Source organism: Talaromyces atroroseus (assembly GCF_001907595.1).
Source record: "Talaromyces atroroseus strain IBT 11181 chromosome Unknown scaffold_8, whole genome shotgun sequence".
NCBI lineage: Eukaryota > Fungi > Ascomycota > Eurotiomycetes > Eurotiales > Trichocomaceae > Talaromyces > Talaromyces atroroseus.
In genome coordinates, this window is record NW_017971440.1 from 315,199 (window position 1) to 335,501 (window position 20,303).

Here is a 20,303-nt window from a genome sequence, read left to right on the forward strand (position 1 = left end):
CGAGAGAGGAATCAGGACTGAGTGTTGAACGAGGGGTTGATAGATCAAGCCGTCAATGTCTTCTGTAGATATACTCAACACTGAGAAGATGTGAATGATTAGAGAAAACATATTACTAACCCATTGGCAAGACACGTTAGGATCCTCATCCGCCGCTTCCCCGAACCCGCTTACCAGTTTCGAGAGCGAAGGACAGCATTGATAATGAGAACCGCCGCACTCTCAAATAGATATATTCTGATATGGTTAACGTGAAAGAAGAGCAGCGGTAGCACAAGAGTTGATCCGATAACGTGCAACATATAAAACCACGAGTAATATCTGCGACGGAAGAATTGAGTCGCCGTGCTTCCAATGATAAACAGAATACCAGCGCTGATCAAAGCAACTACAATGTTTGGCTGCTGAACACTTTTCCAAAATATGCCCATTTGCACAAAGCAGATGCTGTAGAGTGACATATGGACGGCGAAGAAGGCGATGATAATCTTTCCGGTGACTTTGTGTAATGACATATTTGGTCTGTAGGAGGAACTCCTAAGAGCGAGCTGAAGAGGTGTCGCAGCGAGGAGGTAGTGAATCGGTAGTTGCGAGGCTGCGACGAGTCCGAACCGTTTCGTGAGGTGCAGGTAATCTATGCCAACCATCAGTATATGCTTGTCAATCAATTTATCCCGGAGAGAAGGTGTAGCTACCAGGCGCAGTCTCGGTAATACATAAGAATCCCAGCCATGCCGTCCAGGCTATCCCAAAGACCCATTGCCCATATGTGCCATATCCCTTGACCACTTCTGTGCTCAATGTAAACTTCAGGTTTCTTGCCAGCACAGCTGCGTCGCCTCTCTGACGAGACTTTTTTGTGAATTTCCTCACCTGGACTAATTCGCAGATCAAGATAACCAGGTGAACTGTAAGCTGCGAGGTCTGCGCTAGATTCGCGTACCAATCTAATGCAATGCGTCGCTGCTCGACAAGCTCGGGTGTTTTTGGGAGGAATTCGTACCCGTTCATCGTGACGGGGTTATGTCGTGAACGAGGAGTAGAGCAACACGTAAGATGTCTTTAATGTGTACTACCAGAGAATAAACTGGCCCATTTCGAAGAATATGTAATCGGTGTTCGCTGTGCTGAAAGTCGATGGGAATAGTAGCATGAGTCCGTATCAGCTCCACAAGCCGCGCGGGACGAATACTCCAGGATTTCCCATCCCGCGCGCGATGAAGAGCTTCAAAAGAGCAGATTTCGGACGACCATGCGTACCCAATTAGATCTTGCGCTTGCACTGTTGTCGCCCATGTCTCGTCTGAGAAAGATAATCCTTCGGGACTAGTTTTCTTCAGGATGTTCTAGTTCCAGGTTCAACATCTTAATACGGGTAACTTACAACTATGCTAGTCCTGCGACAGTTACGGCCCTAACTAGATCCTCACTTGCATTTCTTAGTTTGAGAACATTTCAGTTGATTGTGTAAAGCGCTGCATTGAGTGAAAACACTGTATCAAGCTAGACTGAAGTCGACAGTGATCCGATCCCACATAGACTTCTTGATGAGTTGCACGCTGATTCATCGTGGACAGAATAAGTGTGGGCTTCGTATTCGGCATCAATTGCTGACCGCATAAATTATTCCATCTAGAGCTTGTCGTAACCCTGTCCTTGGACACAGGTGGCATGCCATGGCACTTCTTCCTCTGAAGAAATTAGCATGCGCGTCATTATAAAGCTGCACGAACTTCTGGCTGCAATCGGTATTGCGCTCACTAATGTAGAAAAGGCCCTTAGGAGCATTAGTCGTCACTCTTTCCTCTTCGGGTCAAAGTTGGACTAACCGTAGAGTACTGAGTGTCTGGTGCGACGATGAAATAGGGTGAGCAAATGTCCAAGGCTCATAGTGAGCAGTATCGGTTGACCACAGTATTCTGCTTGTGGCCCATGTAGATAAACTCCTTCTTGGCTGTTCTCCGCAGTGTCTCCCAGCACTGGACAGCAGAATTAAGTAGTTGCTGTTTATGAACAAGGTCCTTGCGATTGCTGTATGTGATATTTCCCGAGGCACTCATCATTATGTATACGCACACACCGGCATTCGGAAATGTCCTCTTGGTAGGGCCGACGAAAATTGCCTAAATAGGTAACAGTACATAGTACTAAACCAGGACCTGGACCTGATCACGTGGTCGAGTGCTACTCACGCGTGAGGCACGAGATGTGGTTCAGACTAACAGAGAAACATAACCCAAGCGGCAGACGCACGCCGCAAAGTCTGTGTCGATGGCGAGCTCGTCTCTGCACTTCCAGACGTTCTCCATGATCTCAAGTGCCTTCCGCGCTGCTCCAAACAGTCGATGCGGGACCAGCGCATCAGCCATGGCCCGCAGGCGGCATTCCTCCCCGGGCTCGGCTAGGCAGCCGACCATGCAGAAGGGCCACACCATAGTGCGCAGCAGCTCGGGTTTCGGCATCTGCTCCAGCAGCGCTAGTGTACGCACTACGTTCTCCCGGATCGCCGCGCTGCCGGGCTGCCACCCAGAGACCACAACTGAGAGGTAGAGTAATGCGGCGTGCGCCCAGACACGGGTGACATATGCGGCGCAACCACCCGGCATAGGCGGCAACTGGTCGTTGTAAAGGGTGAACAAGCCGAGCCCATTGGTACTGGGGGTGTTTTCTGTGGCGTCGAGGCGCGCGAGGTTACCGAGCAGTGTCTGCTTGATTGTTGACGCGTGCGCCACCAGCTCCATCACGTCGAGCTTCCCGGCCTGTTTTCTGGACTTCTTCCACGCGTCGAGGGCAGCTACCTCGCCAATCTGCAACATGACCCAGTTTTCGCAGCCGACAAAATCCTCGAGATTCAGGGGAGGTTTCTCGTCAGAGCTGCCGCCATTAGTGAGGAGTTGAGCGTGATACTCGAGCAATTTAGGCTGTTCCCCCATGCATGTGCTGGCAATAATATCGTCCACGATCAGTAGTGCGGAGTAAAATCGAAAAGCTGCCTGATCGGAGTTCCAGGCTCCGCTCTGTTGAGACATTATAGCCCAGAGTGGCCGTCCCATATGACTCAACACGCCGTAAAAAGCAGGAATGTTGATGGCACTCTCTGCAGTCCGGAATATCTGTCTGAACAGCATAATGGCCGCCCCAAGGTGTTTTTGACAGTTTTCAAAGTTCCCCACCGAGATCTCAAACCGTTGTAGCTGGATAATGCTTCCCATAATTCGGGAGGTCTTGGATATTAGCTCCGGCGTAATGCTTGAAGCAACAACTTCCTGGAGGTTACGCTGGAGCATCAGAAAGGTTACACCCATCTGATTCAGAAGCTTTTCCCAAGCAAGCGTTTTGCATACGTTGTGTCCTGAAACTGCGCCATCTAGGGCGACTGAGACAAAGTACGTGCTAAGGCAGAGTGTGGTATGCCACATGGCTTGGTCGCCTGCAACAAGCTCCATGATCCAGGTACGCCCGCCTTCAAGCAGTAGGGGCTGGTAAAAGGGAAATAGGAACGGAAAGAAATGGTCAAAGTAGAACATCATGAAGCGGCGGTCGAGCTCTGAGTCCGCCGGTTTCCCATCAGGTGAGTTGCTTATAGACCAGCCGTCCAGCCTATTCCAGGAATCTGGGTAGGCATTGCTCGATGATGGCTCCGTGCTAGGTGGCGAATATGTAGAAGTCCAACCAGGGCTGGAGTCTGGAGTTGGCTCGGCCTGAAATGGTGGGCACTCTGTCGACAGCGCACTTTGTCGGTTGACAGCATTCATCGGCAAGGTCCCCCGACGCCGCGCGGCAGCGCTCTTAACCTCGCGCTTGACCTCTTCGGCTTTCTCTTTCTGTCCCAGTCCGCTGTCCATCCATGACGGCTTCTCATGGCCGAAGTGGCAGGTAATCTGCAGCGTTGAGCAGTTCCTACACACTGGCCGTATCTCATCGCACCGTTTCTTTCTCAAGCGGCACGTCCAGCAGCCGTCGTAGCTCTTCATTGTGACACAGGCCAGCCCGATCAAGTGAGATTGTTTTTGGTGTAGTTCGATATCCTGTATTTTGTATGATGTGACGTTGTTTGCTATCCGGTATTTGGCCTGAGGCCGCGTTGTTGTAGTATCATGTGATCTGAATTTCAAAGGAAACCAAAACTAGACCGAAGGGGCTAGACCGAAAGAGGGCTCTAATCCTAATGGCTTAGTTCAGTGAACTCGGACAGCTAACTACCCAAAAACAGCCAATAATATTCATTATATAATTATACAGTAGTTGAGATTGACAAAAATCCGAATGATTTCTAGATAATCTACCAACAGAATTTTAGATCCTCCGCGAACTTCCAAATGAGATAACTAGTTAACGGCGGGGATCTAGAACATAGAGAAGAGATTTGATACATTACGTGTGGTTCGCTTTGCTGGCCCTCTCAGTGTACAAGTAGATAGAGTAGCTTAGAATGAAAAATTATGTACGTAGTCTATTAGTGAGCGTACACTCTTGGGCATGCGTTATCACGTGATTCCACGTGATTCCGTGTCCATTGCCAATCGGCGTGAGAACGACTCTCATGCCACAACACTCACATCTGATAGCACTACAGCCTTCGGCGGCATCGGTCCGGCCATTATTAAGGGATTCAACTACCAATCGGAGTCTTTCAAGGGCAATGAGGTCCGATGTTCACTATCATTGCTCCCAAAAAAGAGGGAAAGAAAGGAATAATGAGTGTATCTCCGCCTTATTACGAGCGAAAAGGAGTCAAGTAAAACCAAGGCTCCTCGACTCAGGTAACTAATCAATGGGCTCTGGAATTTAAACAATCAGAATATGACCGGACCGATGTCAAAAGTCATCAGCTTCCAAATAATATCCGTTGACTGAGGGGCGGTGCTTGACTTAAACAAATCCGAAGACTGTTAGCAAGCCTCTGTAGTGTCATTAACATAATATGTCGGTTTTGTAAAAGCTGAAATTTGATTTCTAGTTGGTCTAAGCTACTGTTGCAGAGATGATACCATGGAAGAGTTCATGGTCGTATACAATGGCCTGCTTGATCTCCAAGCCGACCTCTCCAAGCACATCCTTCCACTGCTCCTCGGTGCGCTCTAGGCTACCGCATGCACCCAGCATAACCAAGTCCAGCGCAGTGGCATATGGCGGAATTCCTGTTTCTGAAAGGATCATGTCATTAATGAGCAGCACAGACTCTAGACTCATGGCCGATTTGATTTGGCGCAAGATGGTCATCGCTCCAATTGTGCAGAATCCCGCCTAGATGATAAAATTTGGCACCAGAAAATAAATTATCAATATAATCACCAAAGCCGTACTCAATTTGGCATCAAGGTTCTCCGAACTTTTCACACACCTTTGATCGGCTGCGGTTGGAAAAAGTCGTGTCCCAGTTTCTCAACTCCCGGCGTCGGCAGAGTATGAGTCAAAGTGTCAGGCAAATCTTCCAACACGATACGACCTCGGATACCAGGGAATTCACTTTTGAACAAAGCATAATAATGTCCTGCATTGCCACCGATATCCACAAAAAGTGCCTCATCGGGGTTTGGATTCCAGTCCTGCGTCTGCTTTTCAAATGGATACTCCTTCAGCCAGCGGCCTCGCACACTTTGCTCTAGGCCCATATACTGTATAAGAGCATGCAGGTTCTCCGGGTGCTGAGAAGAGTATGAGTAGGTATCGAGCTCGGTATTATAAGCAGGCTGGAAGAGTGTTTTGAATCAATCACTTAGCATTATTATTCTGCTTTACAGAGGTATGTTTCTTAAGAAATCTGAACTCGACGCTTTGCAATCCTTCAAATCTGATCCTGCATGCTTTAGGGTACAGCCGAGAGTCCGATACATATAACACGAGCTTCGGGATTCGGCTGGGGTTGATTAACGAGTAGTCTTTGTCTGAATTCGGATTCCGGACCCCTTCATTAGATGACTAATAAGTTGATAGGATAGTTAAGCCAATCAATATGCCATAGTCAATCACTTCGACGTGCTTACCGACGGGCAGACTTATTTACGTAGTAAATGCCCCTTTTTTTATGCTGAATCGCTGCCTATACTTCGCATAGTAAAGGTTCTATGCGAAGCCCAAGCACCATGACGCGTGCGAAGATAATATATTTGTCTGGCGAAATCCCTCAAGGGGGTCCCGAAGGAGACCAGCGTACATTGTTTAGAAAACTGTATCTCCCGAGCAAAGAGAGAAATCACCCTATCCTTGCATCAACTCTCGAGGCGATCACTACTGCCTCGAAGCAAGAATGCCGGCGATTGGAGAAGCCTCAAGAGGGAATTGGCCCCTGTCTTTGAAAGCATTTTAGACTTGACCGATAGTGTTATCGAGCTCAGGAAAACGCCGTTGCGTGGAGCTATTGAGGGAGTTCTTGTTCTTGTCTTTCAGTTGGGTATCTTCATTGCGTAAGTTCAACAAGAAAAGCATAGCAAAGCAAAGGCACTGACCCGTCGACACTTGGAAAGCTACCACGAAGCTCATCCTCTTGAATACAATTTTCAAGCAGAAAATGTCGTGCTTATCGGACGGGATCCAGGTTTGCTCTCCGGGGCAGAGCTGGTTTCAAAGAGACCCAAAAAGTAGTGGCAGATTTCAATGCGCAAAAGGTAAGCTCATGGCTCCTGCAAACTTGACGACCGTTGGTTAACAAACCACCTAAGGCATACCCTGAGGCCAGCATGGCGACGGTTTCAACACCGACGACAAGTTGGGTATCTGGCTAAGGCAACTCGAGAAACAGTCGACTTTGTTGGTGGACTCAATGCCGCTTGGACATCTGGCGTTGTGTCGAAATCCACCATCTGGATGAAAATTGGCCATCATCCTTGCTGTGTCGGCTTTGTCTCAAAGGCATTGCCAGAAACTCGATTGACATGCCCAGCGTTGCATCGAGACCATGATAACTAGACCATGCTCGGCAAGGCACTCGTTGCTTTATACAATGTCGGTATAAACATAGATTGGGCAGAGTACCATTTGCCTTCTGAACAGGCTCTGCGACTGGTCGATTCCCCGGCGTACGCGTGGAATAATAAAAACTATTGGATCCAGTACAGTGAAGACTGGAACTTGACCAAGAAACAGGCGCTGTCCGATCCAAACTTCACCACCAAGGCTATGGCTCAGACTGTCAAGGGCTTCCGCACGACAAACATCCACGGAATCCGTTCGGAGAACTACACTGGATCATCAGCCCAGCTCGTAACTGAGTCGGACATGACTGACCTAGTGCTCAAGGATGTTATTGACGGACATGCTGTGAACAACTACGGAGTTGCTTCTTCTGTAAGTATGTACTCATTGACTCTTAGCACACACACATATCTCGTTTCTAACATCAGTAATTCCTTCACGCAGACATAGCTTTCACAGTCGCGCAACGTATTCTTGATAAAGGGCTTCTAAGATCAGCTAACATTGGCATCAACGTTGCCGACTTCGAATATCGCGAACCTATGGTCAAGCACCACAATCCCATTGAGACTCAGCCGATCGTGGGAAGTGCCGAGGCCGATTTGGGAAAGAGACAGGCCCATATCAAGTGGTATAACCCGGCCAAAAACCTGTGGTACTGTCATGCGACTGTCTTCTACGAAGATCCCTCATCTTGGCTGTCGACATGGTCCCGTTTAGCAGGCCTTGTGACAAGTCGTATAGCGGCCCTGAACGATATGGCCACCAGCGGCATGGCCGACAAATTGACGACTAATCTTGCATACAGCCTCTTTGGGAAATTTGTCGACTACTCAGACATGTATCGAGCAATGAAATCTGTGATTCTCAACAAAGATGAAGCTGTGGCTGAAGTAGAGTTCCCTGCCGGTACCGCGGGGACATGGACGGTGCCTCCCCATTTCATAGACGGATGCGTGTCCTTGTCTGGCTTCATCCTGAACGGAGGCACCCGTTTCGATAACACCAAATGCTTTTACATAACCCCGTCCTGGAAATCTATGCGTTTCGCAAAGCCGCTTGCGCCTGGCAGCCAATACCTAGCCTACGTCCGAATGGTATCTGCGGACAACCATGACTTTGTAGGCGACGTGTACATCCTTCAAGACAACGAAATTGTCGGTGTCGTCGAGGCGATTGTATTCACGCAATGGCCACGAGTCATGTTGGATCGCATTTTCCGGCCCCCAGCTACCAAGGCAGCAGCATCTGATATCTTTCTAGACTCCAGTGAAATCACGCCCAAGGCGCAGTCAGCTCAGCCATCTCTCTTTACGAGCGACTCAAAAATCGTTACAGGCCTGCTGACTCCCCCTTCGCCGGCGCCGAGCGTCCATCCAAAGGAAAGCAAGTATGAGTCAACAGCCATGTCGGTCGTCCGTGCATTTGAGATATAGCTGAGGAGTTGGCCATTGACATCCGCATGCTGACTGATGATGCAAACATTGCCGATGTCGGGTTGGGTTCACTAATGTCTCTCATTATATCACAAAGACTGCGTGAGGAGCTCAAGACCGAGATTCGTGACGCTTTCTGGAAATATCGACTTTTGGAGACTTGAAGACTCTGATTGGGTAATTGTACAGTTTTATGGCTCTTTCTTTTCAAGTTGATGTAGATATTAGAATGTTATAATAGCGATGTTAAGCATGGTCAGTTACTCAGCGTCTTATAATAATTAGCACGTACTTCTAGGACATTATTCTGGGATCTGTGATACTTGCCCATCTAGAGCCCCCGGATTTTGTTCAGCGAGCGATCAAAATACCCTATTCTCAACCGCAATCCTTTCCTCGCTCCAAAACGCTACAATGTTTCTTGCAACACGGCTGCCTAAGTAGTCTGCAATAAGCTGACGACCCTCCATTGTTCTGATAGCTGCACTTAGAGCACGAAGCGACGGAAAAAGATCGCTGAGAATATTCAGGTTCTGCTGGCAGGTGACCGAATCAGAGGCATGGGCGACAATATGCTCTAAGAGGCGCAGCGAGGATGCAGAACTTCCCAAATGGGGACGTTCAGGAGACTGGTCGAGGTGATGCTGGAGAACTTGACAGCGCTCCTTGATCGATGACAATAGCTCGCTAGGTTCGCCTACTATAATGATGGGCAAAGCCGCAGCTGACGGCGAGTCGAAAAGGCTATGCAACTATCAACGACATTCTTGTTGCTTCCAGGAACTGCTGTTTTCGAATTCGAACTGCGGGAGGGAGAATGATGGCACTCACAGTACCTGCAAAGACACAAATCCATCTATGCTGCAGTATCTGCTTGCTGTTTGAAATGCCGTAGCTGAACACACGAAAACAATCACTCGATCACATCGACTCTGAACGTTCTTATGCGTTGCAATCGCAAGCTTTTCGGCACGAATCAATGTTGCTTGTCTGTTGGTTGCCTCGATATCAGGAGGGGTGACGAGAATGCAATGTACCTCGACGTTGGACGCCCAAGTTTCGTTGGGGCAATAGAAGGTGAGATCACATATATTATCAGGTGAATCTATAAACAATTTAGAAATAAGCTGACTTCCAAGGTCGACAACGCCAACAAGACACACCTTCGAACGTGAGCTCGTTATTCGAGTCAAGAATAGGAAGGAGCACCTCCCAAACCGGACGGCCTCGAAGAGATGCGGACACAACGGCGTGGAAACTGTCAGACATGTTCGTTTATGCATTCATGAAATTTATTTGCCAGAATATTGCAAGGTATGTTTATACATGGAAGGAGAAGAAAATATAAACAGTAAAGAGAGACGCCGAGAGCAGAGATGCCGATGCACATGATCGCCGGGAAGGAAGGAAGGGACCCGTTTATATACACCATGAAATGAACTGATCTAGTGAGGAACAAAATGAGAACGGCGATACTAATGCGAAGATGGGTCCAATGAAGAAAAAATGAGAGATGCAGAGGGTATCAAGCACTCGACTATGCAACAACTAGATCAAAGGAGCTCACTCTTTCGGTGAAGGCTTTGTTGGGTGAGGAGTCAATATCGTAGGGATTATAGAATGAGGCGACTCCGTGCCTGAGGGCGAGGTAGTGGCTTTGTCTGCCGTGGAAGTAGGCACAATAGGCTGAACTGCTTCTGGTTTCTGGGCTGTTTTTTCTGAAGAAGGGAAGTAAGACGAGATCCAAGAAGCCCAGCTCTGGTCTTGCTCCGCTTTAGGGACTACTTCCTGTCCATCGTCCTCCCAGACATCACTAGGAAGAATCCGTTTTACATCTTTGACGGGATGTTTCCCTTGATGCGCCTTGAGCTGTATGAGCTCCTTCTCAAGTATACCCAATGCCCTTCGGGCAGCCTTTTCTGATTCCTCCAACTCATTCAATCGATCCTGGACATTTGTCTGGCGATTCGTTTCTTTGCGCCTTGAGCGCCACGATTCAAACACAATCAGGCCACCTGCTACCAGGAAAAGAAATGTTTCGCTGATGAAGTTTGCTCCCGAATCAATAGCTTTAGATTCGGAAAGCGGCCGAATTCGCGGCAGAGGTTTTGATCTTGCTTTCTCTATGGCTTGTTTCTTTGCCTGTGCGGCTTCCTCTTCCTCAGCTTTGCTCTCCGCTTCTGTTTTCGCTGTAGGAGATTTTGGTTTATGTTTTCGCGCCTGGGCCTCGGCTGCTTCCTTCGCGGCTTGGGCCTCGATCGCAGCTGTGTCTCGTAGAAGGCCCAATCTCAAGCGCATGTCGATGCGGTGAACTGCCTGCGCGATGGAAACGCAGGTTCGTCGAAACCGTTCATGTTCGCGAGCCTGGGCTTTGATGCTGTTCTATTATCCATTAGAATCCTTTGCCTGACATTGAGTTGCTGCGTTCCATACCGCGATGGGTTTTGAGAGCGTGCGGATGACAAGGGACGAGAGTTTTAAGGTAAGAGACATGGCAATCTGATGCCACACACAAACAGCCTGGCGATATTGGCAGGACGAAACCAACAATATAATATTATGAACTGTTAACAGATGATAATGGAGCAGTGCGGCGGGATCTCCGCCAAGGCCGCGGAGCTTGATTCTTGTTGTTGCCTTAGGCGATGGGCCCCTGGACAAACATTTCGCCGTTGCCGTGGCCCGTGTTTATGGATTTCCCAAAACAGAAGGCAACTGCCCAGCCACCACACTTCCTCCAATGCACTTCCGCTTGCGAGCGAGATATATACCAAGCAACAAGGCGATTCCTCTGGGGCATCGACACTCTTCCTGTGCGACTTCCTTCAAAGACACTTCATTGTCTTCATTGTCTGCTCCTCAACCGCAGATCCTAATTGGGGTCCGCCAAGCACCTGAAACATTCCATCCGAAACCGCAACTTGACAATTAGTTAGGAGTCGCAAAGACGATATTTACACAGTTTTTACACCCGCCATCGCTCTATTGCTAGTCACGTCGAATTTGGTGGGATCCTAGCATCTGACCTGATCGATCCACGAACGCCGCGAGATTTATTCCATGTCCTGTTGCCTCATGTGCCTGAAGCATCCAGCCAGGGATACCACGATAGTCAATCATTCATATTGATATGGAAGCGCTCTCCCCCCGCTCAACAAACCTTCCGCTTCAGAATAAACCGCCACCTGCAACTCGTCAAAAGGTGGATCGCCACGCTCCTCCCGCTTCTGCGGCCGCGAAGGCTGCGCCTTCGAAAATCCATGCGCCGCCACCGCCTTCGATTGTTAGGGAACCCGGGGACGATGGGGAGGAATATTCAACAGGGCTCTTTCTTGGGAAGGGAGGATTTGCAGTCTGCTACGAAGGACAACTCGTGCGTAATGGCCGGGTATTTGCGATGAAAGTCGTCCGATCAGAAATGACCCAGAAAAAAATGGCTGAAAAGGTGACATTGAAGAGTTATTACTGAGAGAGAGAGAGAGAGAGGAAGAAAGGCTGACAGTGGAAGATTAGTTTCGGACGGAGCTTGAGATTCACTCCAAATTGCGACATCCACACATTGTTCGTTTCCACCGAGCATTCGCTTTCCACCAATGTACCTACGTGATCCTTGACCTCTGCTCCAATGGCTCAGTGATGGATATGGTTCGAAAACGAAAATGCCTTACCTTGCCGGAGGTGCGACGCTTCATGGTGCAACTTTGCGGCGCGGTGAAATACCTACATAAGCGAAATGTGGCTCATCGGGATCTCAAGATGGGTAACTTGTTTTTAGATCGGAACATGGATATCAAAGTCGGAGATTTCGGACTGGCAGCGATGATCTTGTCCGAAAAGGAAGCAAAGCGGCGACAAACTCTCTGCGGTACTCCAAATTATATCGCGCCAGAAGTCATTGATAGAAGCAAAGGCGGGCATAATCAGAAGGTAGATATATGGTCACTGGGAGTCATCTGGTAATTCACTGCTCGAATAAACTTGGCATACGGAAAAGTGTCCTGACATTTCACAGCTTTGCAATGCTTTCTGGGTTCCCTCCATTCCAATCTAAGACCCAAGAGGAGATCTATAAAAAGGTCAAGAATTTGAACTACGTGTGGCCGAAGGATAGCGAGTGCTCAAACTACATTCCGGTGGAGGCAAAGAGCCTTGTGAGCTCTTGCTTGAATCTGGATGAGGAGAAGCGGCCCTTGCCAGACGATATTGTGGAACACGAGTTTTTTAATATGTATCCAGGCTGCATTCCTAGATCATTGGACCCTTCATGTAAGCAGATGAAGCCGGTATGGTTGAAAATGGAAGAGCCTCAAGGTGATCGAATGATACAGGGATATGGCTTGGATTACGAGAGCAAATACCGCGGCATGATAACACAGATTAAAGATCCCCGAGAAAGGTATGCACTTTCTAGGGAAGCCTTTTACAGTGAGTGCGGAGTTGGTCGCAAACGAGATGGAACCCCGCGCAAATGTAGCGGCAAACACTCCTCTAAAAGTGTTTTTTCAGAAACATCTGCAGAGACGGAGAAGATGCTTTCGCCAATTATCCCATTGCCGGCAGACGTTGTTTACCAATACCCAGCGTATACCGATGGGGACTGGAGCGTACCCGACAATGTAGCTCCTTCAATTAACGAGTTTAATGAATCAACCAGCTCTGATGATAGCAGCGAAAAGATTACTCAGGTAGAATCTCCGAAGAGGACGAATGGAATGTCGCTTGCGAGAACACAAGCTGCACTGGCTGCAGCGCAATCTCGACGGATCGATTCGAAACCACAGAGCCATGCAGCCTCGCTTCGTCAACAAGCATTGCCTATTCGCCAATCGAGCAGGAATGCCGGCCCTATGAGAGCCCCTACCGTAACTGCAACGCATGCCAGGAGGAACCTGTCTACATCTCATGATAACGTTCCTGAGTCTCCTCCAAAAGGGCTGGCTCAAAGACCCGTTCGCGTTCCTAGGGGAGTTGCTGCGTCATACTCAGCTTCACTACGCGAGCTTGACAGAATCGTTGCTCCACCAATGCCCAAGTCCGAAAGTGTACCTGACGGTCTTGCTATGGGCAAGACACGATCCCAGTCGCGTCGCCAGTATGAAGCTGCTATGGATGCATCTGTGAAGCCACAATTTACAAACGATGAAGTGCGCTCTACTACACCACAGATGGAAGAACCTCGTTCAAAGTCGTCTAGACCTCGGGTTGCGCGAGCGCCGGGCTCAGAGCAACCAGAAAGCCGAAAGGAAGTTCCAATGGAGAAGAAGATATACAAAACCTCGCAAGTACCAACAGCGGGAGATACGCAAAGTCACGAGCGACAGTCGAGCAAATCTAGTACATCCTCAAGCAAGCCACGATCAACACTTGGCGCCAGTCCGCTTATACATCCGAATGAAAAGTTTGACTTACTCCCTCGCTCTTCAGCAGAAGACGTCGTTGTTGATATCAAGCTTATGCTTCGGAATATGATGCCATCATCATCTCGTACATATCGGTCCCACTCTAAGCGCCGCCCGCACCCGTATGTCATCAAATGGGTTGATTATACAAACCGCTATGGAATCGGCTACATATTGGACGATGGCACAGTTGGTTGTGTTTTCAAAGGAGAACACGGGCAGGCGGCCAGTGGTATCATATTACGAGATGGAGAGAGGCATATTCGTCGTAAGTCTCGGTGCCTAGAGAACCGGAACGTAGCCCAATATGCCTACTCGGAGGTGGATCAGCTTGTGCCGCGCAATGGGAAGCCCGTTGAGTTCTACGAGAATACAGAGCAGGGCCCGGCAGAGGCTCGTGGAATGAAGCGTATTCTCATCCAGCCAGACGTTTTTGAGGTTAAGATGTCCAGTGCGGGAACAGGAGCTATGGGGATCAAAGTCAGAACCGATATTGGAGCAGACCAAGCCAAGTCAGAAGCAGAGAAGGTGAAAAGGGTCAAACTCGTGGATCAATTCGGGAAATATATGATTGGATCCTTGGGTAGGCACGGTCTAGATGATTCCAACAATGACGATGCAAGGGAATCGGATGCCTGCATTAAATTCTACCAGCGACTGGGTAATGTTGGCGTCTGGGGGTTTGGCGATGGAGCTTTCCAGGTATATTATGCTTTATATCTTCGTGTATCTTGTAACTAACAATATTTAGTTCAATTTCCCTGACCACACCAAGCTTGTGATTTCACATGGCAAGAGCCGAGGCTCATCACCATGGATTGACTTCTATCACCTATCGCCTTCTGCCGCACGGTATCTAGCCACCAAAGGCAAGATGCACCCGTCCGGGTTTGACACTCGCGCCGTTGCCTCCGATGAGGGGGCCACTTTCATAGCTATCGCCAGCGGCTCGGCGGAGCATGGCGGTGATGACCGATTACGAGACGTGCTACAGGCAAATTGCTTCATACGCAAAATGAAATTTATCAAGGAAGTCCTCAGCACCTGGATCTACTATGGACGACTAGGAGGCAGACCATCGGCATCTTCTCCCACAACAACCGGTTCCAATGTTCAGCCCACTGAGATCTTCTGGGATGGCCCGCAGGAACGTCCATCAAGCGGAGTCGGAAAGTATGTTTGGGTGACCGTCGGTGCTCAAGGCGGAGATGGCGAATATATCTGCATGGCTCCGAATACAGCCAATAATGGTGTTGATGTATCTGAGCGAGACCCTCCTCCTACAGCATCTACCCAGAGGCGGTATGATCATCATCATCAACAACAACAACAACAACAACAAACGGCAGGTCAAAAAGCGATGTCGAATATGCGAGGCTTAGAAAGGGAGTAATGGAATGCATAGGAGTTTTTGTGTTTTCGTTTCTGATATTCGTGGGATTGTTGCAATGTGACTGATTATTTGTTTCTGTTGTTTCCATGACTTCACGATGGTCCTTTCACAGTTTCATTGTCATTGTTTTGGTTTGATTTAATGTTTTGATACCAACTATACCTATAGCAAGCAGCGCATGCATTCATCTGCAAGAGTAAAGAGGTGCAAGAATGAAAACAAGACAATTGAATCTACAGCCTTGAAAAGTACACCTGTATATCCACATAGATAGATAGATATCACGTGAGCAGCGCGTGTCAATTGGCCAACGATGTCGCCATAGCGGCAAAGCAGTGCCATTGGTCAATTGGGCCAGATCAATGTGCTTGATCGATCTTAGCTTCTTAGCCTCCTCGGCGGTAGGGCTGAGGTGCATTTTGCCCTGACAGCTTCACTTATCTTCCTATCGAGCTGGATAAAATGTGTATTCTGCGTCAATCAACGCATTTCGCACCATACTTTTGCTCAGCTCTGATTGGAGCACTGCCAGCGGAAAATATGGAGAACGTGCGGCGGAGTCTTAGAAACGTGGGGCTCTTCTCATTGGCTGCCAGGTGGATTGAATGCCTTGGAGCCTGAAAGCTTGAATGCGTCATTTCGATGGTACCGACAGACAGACAACAGATACATAGAAGACAATCGGACAGATTATCTAGCAGCGGAACGGAGAGTTCGGACGGAAAGTGAAAAGTTGAAGGCAATGCAATGCGACACATCATATAGCACAGCAGCACGGATTCATCGTCCATTCGACGAGGTCGAGATAACGCTCAATGGCAGACGCAGTCGCAGTCGCAGATCGCGATAATGACCCTCTCCCTCACACACCTATTGGCGTTGACCGCGACGACTCACCGTCAGGTCCATTTCACGAGGACCAACAGCAGCAGCAACAACAACAACACAGAAGAAGAGGACCCGTGCTCTCGCGCACCGTAAGCAACTCCAGTCGTCCGCGCGAAGCTACCGAGCTCGACGAAATCATCAGTCCTAGTACCCCCTCCACAGCATCCATATCATCCGACGAATACCGCTCTACGCCGCGACAGAGTGTCCACGAGGCCCGCAGTATTGCCGCTTCGTCTGCTAGTAGTACAACGAAACAGCATTTTCAAGCGCTGAGACGGTTTTGGGCACGGCATGTCACTTTAAACGTTCCTCAGAAGGGGAATAGGGACTATTTCGGTATATCTCCCATTTTCCCTCACAAATTTTTCGGGTTAATACGAACTGATTAACAATATGTATGATCTTCTAGCCCTGGAAAGAACATTCCTAGCTTACATGCGCACAGCAGCCACTTTCTCTATGCAAGGGGTTCTTGTCGCACAAATCTTTCGTCTGAGGTCCCAAAGCCAGAGCAGCAACCATCCTGCGCATCTCAGTTTCCACTCTGTCGGTGTTCCCATAAGCGTTGCATATCAGGTGTGCGCAATCCTCGTGGCGCTTGTGGGCGCATACCGGTTTTGGAGACAGCAGAATGCGATTGCCAGGGGGAAGATTGTCTCTGGGGGCTGGGAGGTGAATTGTGTCGGTTTGTTGACTTTTTTGGTGCGTTTTCTCCCTCTCACTTTCTTTATTTTCCCATGTATTAGTTCTCTCTATATTCTTCTGTATACACTAACTGAATGGATTGGATATAGGCTATATTAGCGCTGCTCGCAATAGCGATTGCGATTACTGTTGAATTGGGTTAGATGGGACTTGATCTAACTGATTGTTGGCATCTCACTTTCCAACGGCTGAGAGTATCACCTTTCTAATTTACCTAGTATACGTTCAATTCTCTATGGGATATTTCTAATAACTTATGTTTGTATATACGAACGGTCATGACTGCGATTATAGAGCGATTGTTTGTATCTATTTATGGAGTTTAATTTCTTAGCTCACTCTTTGGAATTTATGCAATTTTAATATCATATTGGTCGTATGGACTTCAATGTGAAAAGCCTAATAATACACAATAACCCATATCTGTTTAGTAATCCATTACCCATTCAACAACGATCATCAAATAAGTGTCCCTCAGCTCAGAAAGCTGCAGCTTAGATGAATGCTAAATATTTCATAATCGAGAGATCTAGCAGTTAAGACACTTCGAGTTCAAACACGGATCGATCTCATGTAATAGATCAACTATAATTATAATGAAGATCAGTTTTCTGCATTCATTGAATTGATAGCAGCGAAAATATCGAGATTCTCGAGTAGCGCGTCGTCAGATCCACCAGAAGCACTACACAAATCGACATCTTTCGGACGATATTGGCCCTTGATGAGATTCGCTAGTTTGGTTTCCCACACCTTGCATATCTCCGGGAGATGAGGATTATGAAGCGGGTTGAATGAGTGAAAGTCCACGTCTATATCTTCTGCCTCTCTTCCCGAAACATAGAAGTCAACATCTACCATATGCTTGCATTGCTTAGCTAGATCTCTCGTATCACGAGGTATATCGAGAGTTAGACCGAGATTGTGGACACCGAAACCATGGGGGATCTTCTCTAGTGGTAAACGGTTTGTCGGTATTCTTTCTGTAGCTGGCCTTGTTACATTATTCGCTTGTGGTATGAAAGATTCCTTTTGGTGTTCGGCTTGATGGCGCATCAGATATACGCGAGGGTCAATCTCTTGAACTCGGTCGGTCGAATAAAATACCCCCTTCTGCCGATGTACTAACACCGGTTGGTTTTGTTGGTTATGCTGAGAAAGAGCTGCTTTGGCCGCCAAATACCGGTTATGATGTGGAGAGTTTGAGGTAGATTGGCTGCTCGCTGGTGTATTTAAATACCGCTGCCGGTCTTGTAGTTGCTGTCGATGGGCGATGTTAGCCTCGCGTTTCCTGCGCTCAAAATCGAGTGCTCTCTCCGTTTCTTGGCTGTTGGATATCTCTGAAGCTCTGTGAAGACTTGATGCCCTTTCTTCCATGACTGGAGAACTTTGTCCTCTTTCCGGTGATGAAACACCAAGTGATTCAATATCGGGAGAGTGAAGAGGCCGTCGTGAACGATTTGTAAAGTCACGTTTCTCGTGTGGTAGTGGAATTCTAAAGGGTTTGCTGACGATTCCTGGGGAATACTCGATGAGGTCGTCGGTGTCAAAATCATCAAGCATAACGCTCTCCGTTTCTATAAGATCAGATGCTTGCTCTATACGTAGCGTGGGTCCGTTATTATTCATGAACCATGCTTCAAGAGATCCATTTCCATGTCTTTCTCTATCACGTCTTCTCGCCTCTGGAAAGCCTTTGGAACTGCGGAATTCTCTAACAGAGGTCGAACTGGATCTTTGAGGCAACGAATGGCTAACTTCTGCTGAAGACAATTGAGAATGCGGGCTTGAAATTTCAGAGTGACTGGATTGGATGGCTTCTGCATGTTTTCCAGCTGTTTGTCTTCCCGAACTTTGCCTAGTTGGTGTAACAAATTGATCTGCTCTGCTCGACTGTGGCAACCTATTGAAGAAATTCGTCTTGGTGATAGACCAAGGATTCAGGCTATTGTCATGTGATAAAGTTTCGTCATTTCCAACGTCCGATAATACGTCCTCGCTTGGAGTAGAAATTTGCAAGTTCGTTTGTGGTATCTCATCAGTAGGTCTTGGATTATTTATGACAGTAGGAACATGATTAGTGGATGGGGGTGAAATCGGTTCTTGTGCAGCAGGTTGACGTAAGAGAAGATTGAACCCATTGACAGGAGCTGAGGGTTTTTCTGTAACTTCTGGATTTCTGTCAAGCTCACCATAAATTGATTTGAAAAATTCCCCCGACAGTTTTAGAAGTTCGTCTCGTTCTGCAAATAGAACATCGTCCTTTGCAGGCTCTACATTTGCATCATAAGAACCTCTCGGACACGAGAGGTGCAAACAGAGAAATGGTTCTGATAGCGATGTAATCCCTCTCGTCTTCGCCGCGGAACGAATGTGAGACTTATATAATCGGACAACCTCCTTAGACGTGCCTCTCATAGAAGAGAGAGGACGGCCATCAACGGAGATATATTGACCAGAAGTGCCGATCTTGGAAAACTCTGTGTTCTTTTAGATGTTGATTGACCACTCCGGAGAGAAAGGACCTACCAGCATCTGCTTTTGGGAGGTAAGCGAATAGCTTTATTGACGCATTGGATTCTTCATCAATATCCTCAGGCCAGGATTTGCAAATACATTGCCCGGCGATTTCGACGCCGACTACTTTGCGAGATGCATCAGTGACGTTTGCAGTTGATGATGGTGCGTAAGTCCAGTTATCCTTCTCATTCTTGCTGTGTAGGACTTTGAAAGACAAACGCGTGACCGGCCTCGCGATTGCATAGGCTTGAAGAAGTTTCTTTAGCTTGGTAATGGTTTTAGAAGCATTCTTGACTGCAGTCTGGCGCCTAACAGGGACATTCTTCAAAAAACCCGTCAAACATACAGTAGTCCCGACAGCATGAGATGCTTTTTCGGTACTGCCATTATCAATATCAATTTAACAAATTTTCTTATAGAAGTTCGTCTCATTACCTGACCAGCTGGCCCCTTCTATCATACTTCAACACTGAAGCTACGATTTCGCGCTTCGTTCTCGTTGTGACGGTGAGATTATCAGCCATGTCGGCGGCGCTTGCAAGAGCCACACCGCGAAATCCCAACGACTGGCCACCGAGGTTCCTCAAATCATCCAGCGTCTGGATTTTGCTCGTGTATGCCCGTTTGCACACATGGTCGAAGTCTGCCGGCGCGATGCCGTGGCCATTGTCTTTGACTGTTATCACGTCAAGCGTGTTCTGAGAGATCTCCACGGAGATAGATGTTGCGCCTGCGTCCAGCCCGTTGTCTACTAGTTCCTTGACGGCACTGCAAGGGTCGGGCAGAATTGACGACGAGCCAATTGCCTGCGCGGTTGATGGTGGCAGTGCTGCAATTGGCATTTTGAAGGCTGTCTGCCCTTGCCCAGGCCTGACGTTGGAAGTTGTAAATCAAGACTTCAAAGTCAGGAATGGAAAGAGCGTCCCGTGACCGCGACCGACACGCGAAGTCATGTGATCGACTTCACGCATCGTGGAAATACTGCTTGATTCATGTGACCATCTTGGACTAACATGATCGTGGGCATGGTTAAAATAAAAACAT

At 48.1% G+C, this 20,303-nt stretch overlaps 8 protein-coding genes across 8 annotated transcripts; 3 read left to right on the forward strand and 5 right to left on the reverse strand.

Annotated features, from left to right (window-relative positions):
- Nucleotides 1-170: 170 nt before the first annotated feature.
- UA08_06067 (hypothetical protein) lies at nucleotides 171-1,011 on the reverse strand (the record flags this gene model as incomplete). The annotated part of the gene is made up of 2 exons (XM_020268759.1): nucleotides 171-634; nucleotides 696-1,011. The coding sequence occupies 2 exons, from the start codon at nucleotides 1,009-1,011 to the stop codon at nucleotides 171-173; spliced, it is 780 nt and encodes a 259-aa protein (XP_020118500.1).
- Nucleotides 1,012-1,886: 875 nt separating this feature from the next.
- Nucleotides 1,887-4,601, reverse strand: UA08_06068 (hypothetical protein; the record flags this gene model as incomplete). The annotated part of the gene is made up of 4 exons (XM_020268760.1): nucleotides 1,887-1,979; nucleotides 2,081-2,123; nucleotides 2,254-4,073; nucleotides 4,560-4,601. 4 exons carry the CDS (start codon nucleotides 4,599-4,601, stop codon nucleotides 1,887-1,889), a joined length of 1,998 nt encoding a protein of 665 aa, XP_020118499.1.
- Nucleotides 4,602-4,965: 364 nt separating this feature from the next.
- Nucleotides 4,966-5,615, reverse strand: UA08_06069 (hypothetical protein; the record flags this gene model as incomplete). Its single annotated transcript, XM_020268761.1, has 2 exons — nucleotides 4,966-5,147; nucleotides 5,345-5,615. The coding sequence occupies 2 exons, from the start codon at nucleotides 5,613-5,615 to the stop codon at nucleotides 4,966-4,968; spliced, it is 453 nt and encodes a 150-aa protein (XP_020118502.1).
- A 471-nt stretch (nucleotides 5,616-6,086) lies between these two features.
- Nucleotides 6,087-8,351, forward strand: UA08_06070 (hypothetical protein; the record flags this gene model as incomplete). The annotated part of the gene is made up of 6 exons (XM_020268762.1): nucleotides 6,087-6,093; nucleotides 6,311-6,407; nucleotides 6,509-6,608; nucleotides 6,994-7,019; nucleotides 7,059-7,291; nucleotides 7,360-8,351. The coding sequence occupies 6 exons, from the start codon at nucleotides 6,087-6,089 to the stop codon at nucleotides 8,349-8,351; spliced, it is 1,455 nt and encodes a 484-aa protein (XP_020118501.1).
- A 362-nt stretch (nucleotides 8,352-8,713) lies between these two features.
- UA08_06071 (hypothetical protein) lies at nucleotides 8,714-10,844 on the reverse strand (the record flags this gene model as incomplete). The annotated part of the gene is made up of 5 exons (XM_020268763.1): nucleotides 8,714-9,095; nucleotides 9,183-9,456; nucleotides 9,515-9,609; nucleotides 9,919-10,733; nucleotides 10,785-10,844. The coding sequence occupies 5 exons, from the start codon at nucleotides 10,842-10,844 to the stop codon at nucleotides 8,714-8,716; spliced, it is 1,626 nt and encodes a 541-aa protein (XP_020118504.1).
- A 1,263-nt stretch (nucleotides 10,845-12,107) lies between these two features.
- UA08_06072 (hypothetical protein) lies at nucleotides 12,108-15,143 on the forward strand (the record flags this gene model as incomplete). Its single annotated transcript, XM_020268764.1, has 3 exons — nucleotides 12,108-12,307; nucleotides 12,364-14,452; nucleotides 14,502-15,143. The coding sequence occupies 3 exons, from the start codon at nucleotides 12,108-12,110 to the stop codon at nucleotides 15,141-15,143; spliced, it is 2,931 nt and encodes a 976-aa protein (XP_020118503.1).
- Nucleotides 15,144-15,958: 815 nt separating this feature from the next.
- On the forward strand, nucleotides 15,959-16,872 carry UA08_06073 (hypothetical protein; the record flags this gene model as incomplete). Its single annotated transcript, XM_020268357.1, has 3 exons — nucleotides 15,959-16,370; nucleotides 16,444-16,719; nucleotides 16,829-16,872. The coding sequence occupies 3 exons, from the start codon at nucleotides 15,959-15,961 to the stop codon at nucleotides 16,870-16,872; spliced, it is 732 nt and encodes a 243-aa protein (XP_020118506.1).
- Nucleotides 16,873-17,342: 470 nt separating this feature from the next.
- UA08_06074 (hypothetical protein) lies at nucleotides 17,343-20,101 on the reverse strand (the record flags this gene model as incomplete). The annotated part of the gene is made up of 3 exons (XM_020268358.1): nucleotides 17,343-19,012; nucleotides 19,269-19,639; nucleotides 19,695-20,101. 3 exons carry the CDS (start codon nucleotides 20,099-20,101, stop codon nucleotides 17,343-17,345), a joined length of 2,448 nt encoding a protein of 815 aa, XP_020118505.1.
- Nucleotides 20,102-20,303: the final 202 nt, after the last annotated feature.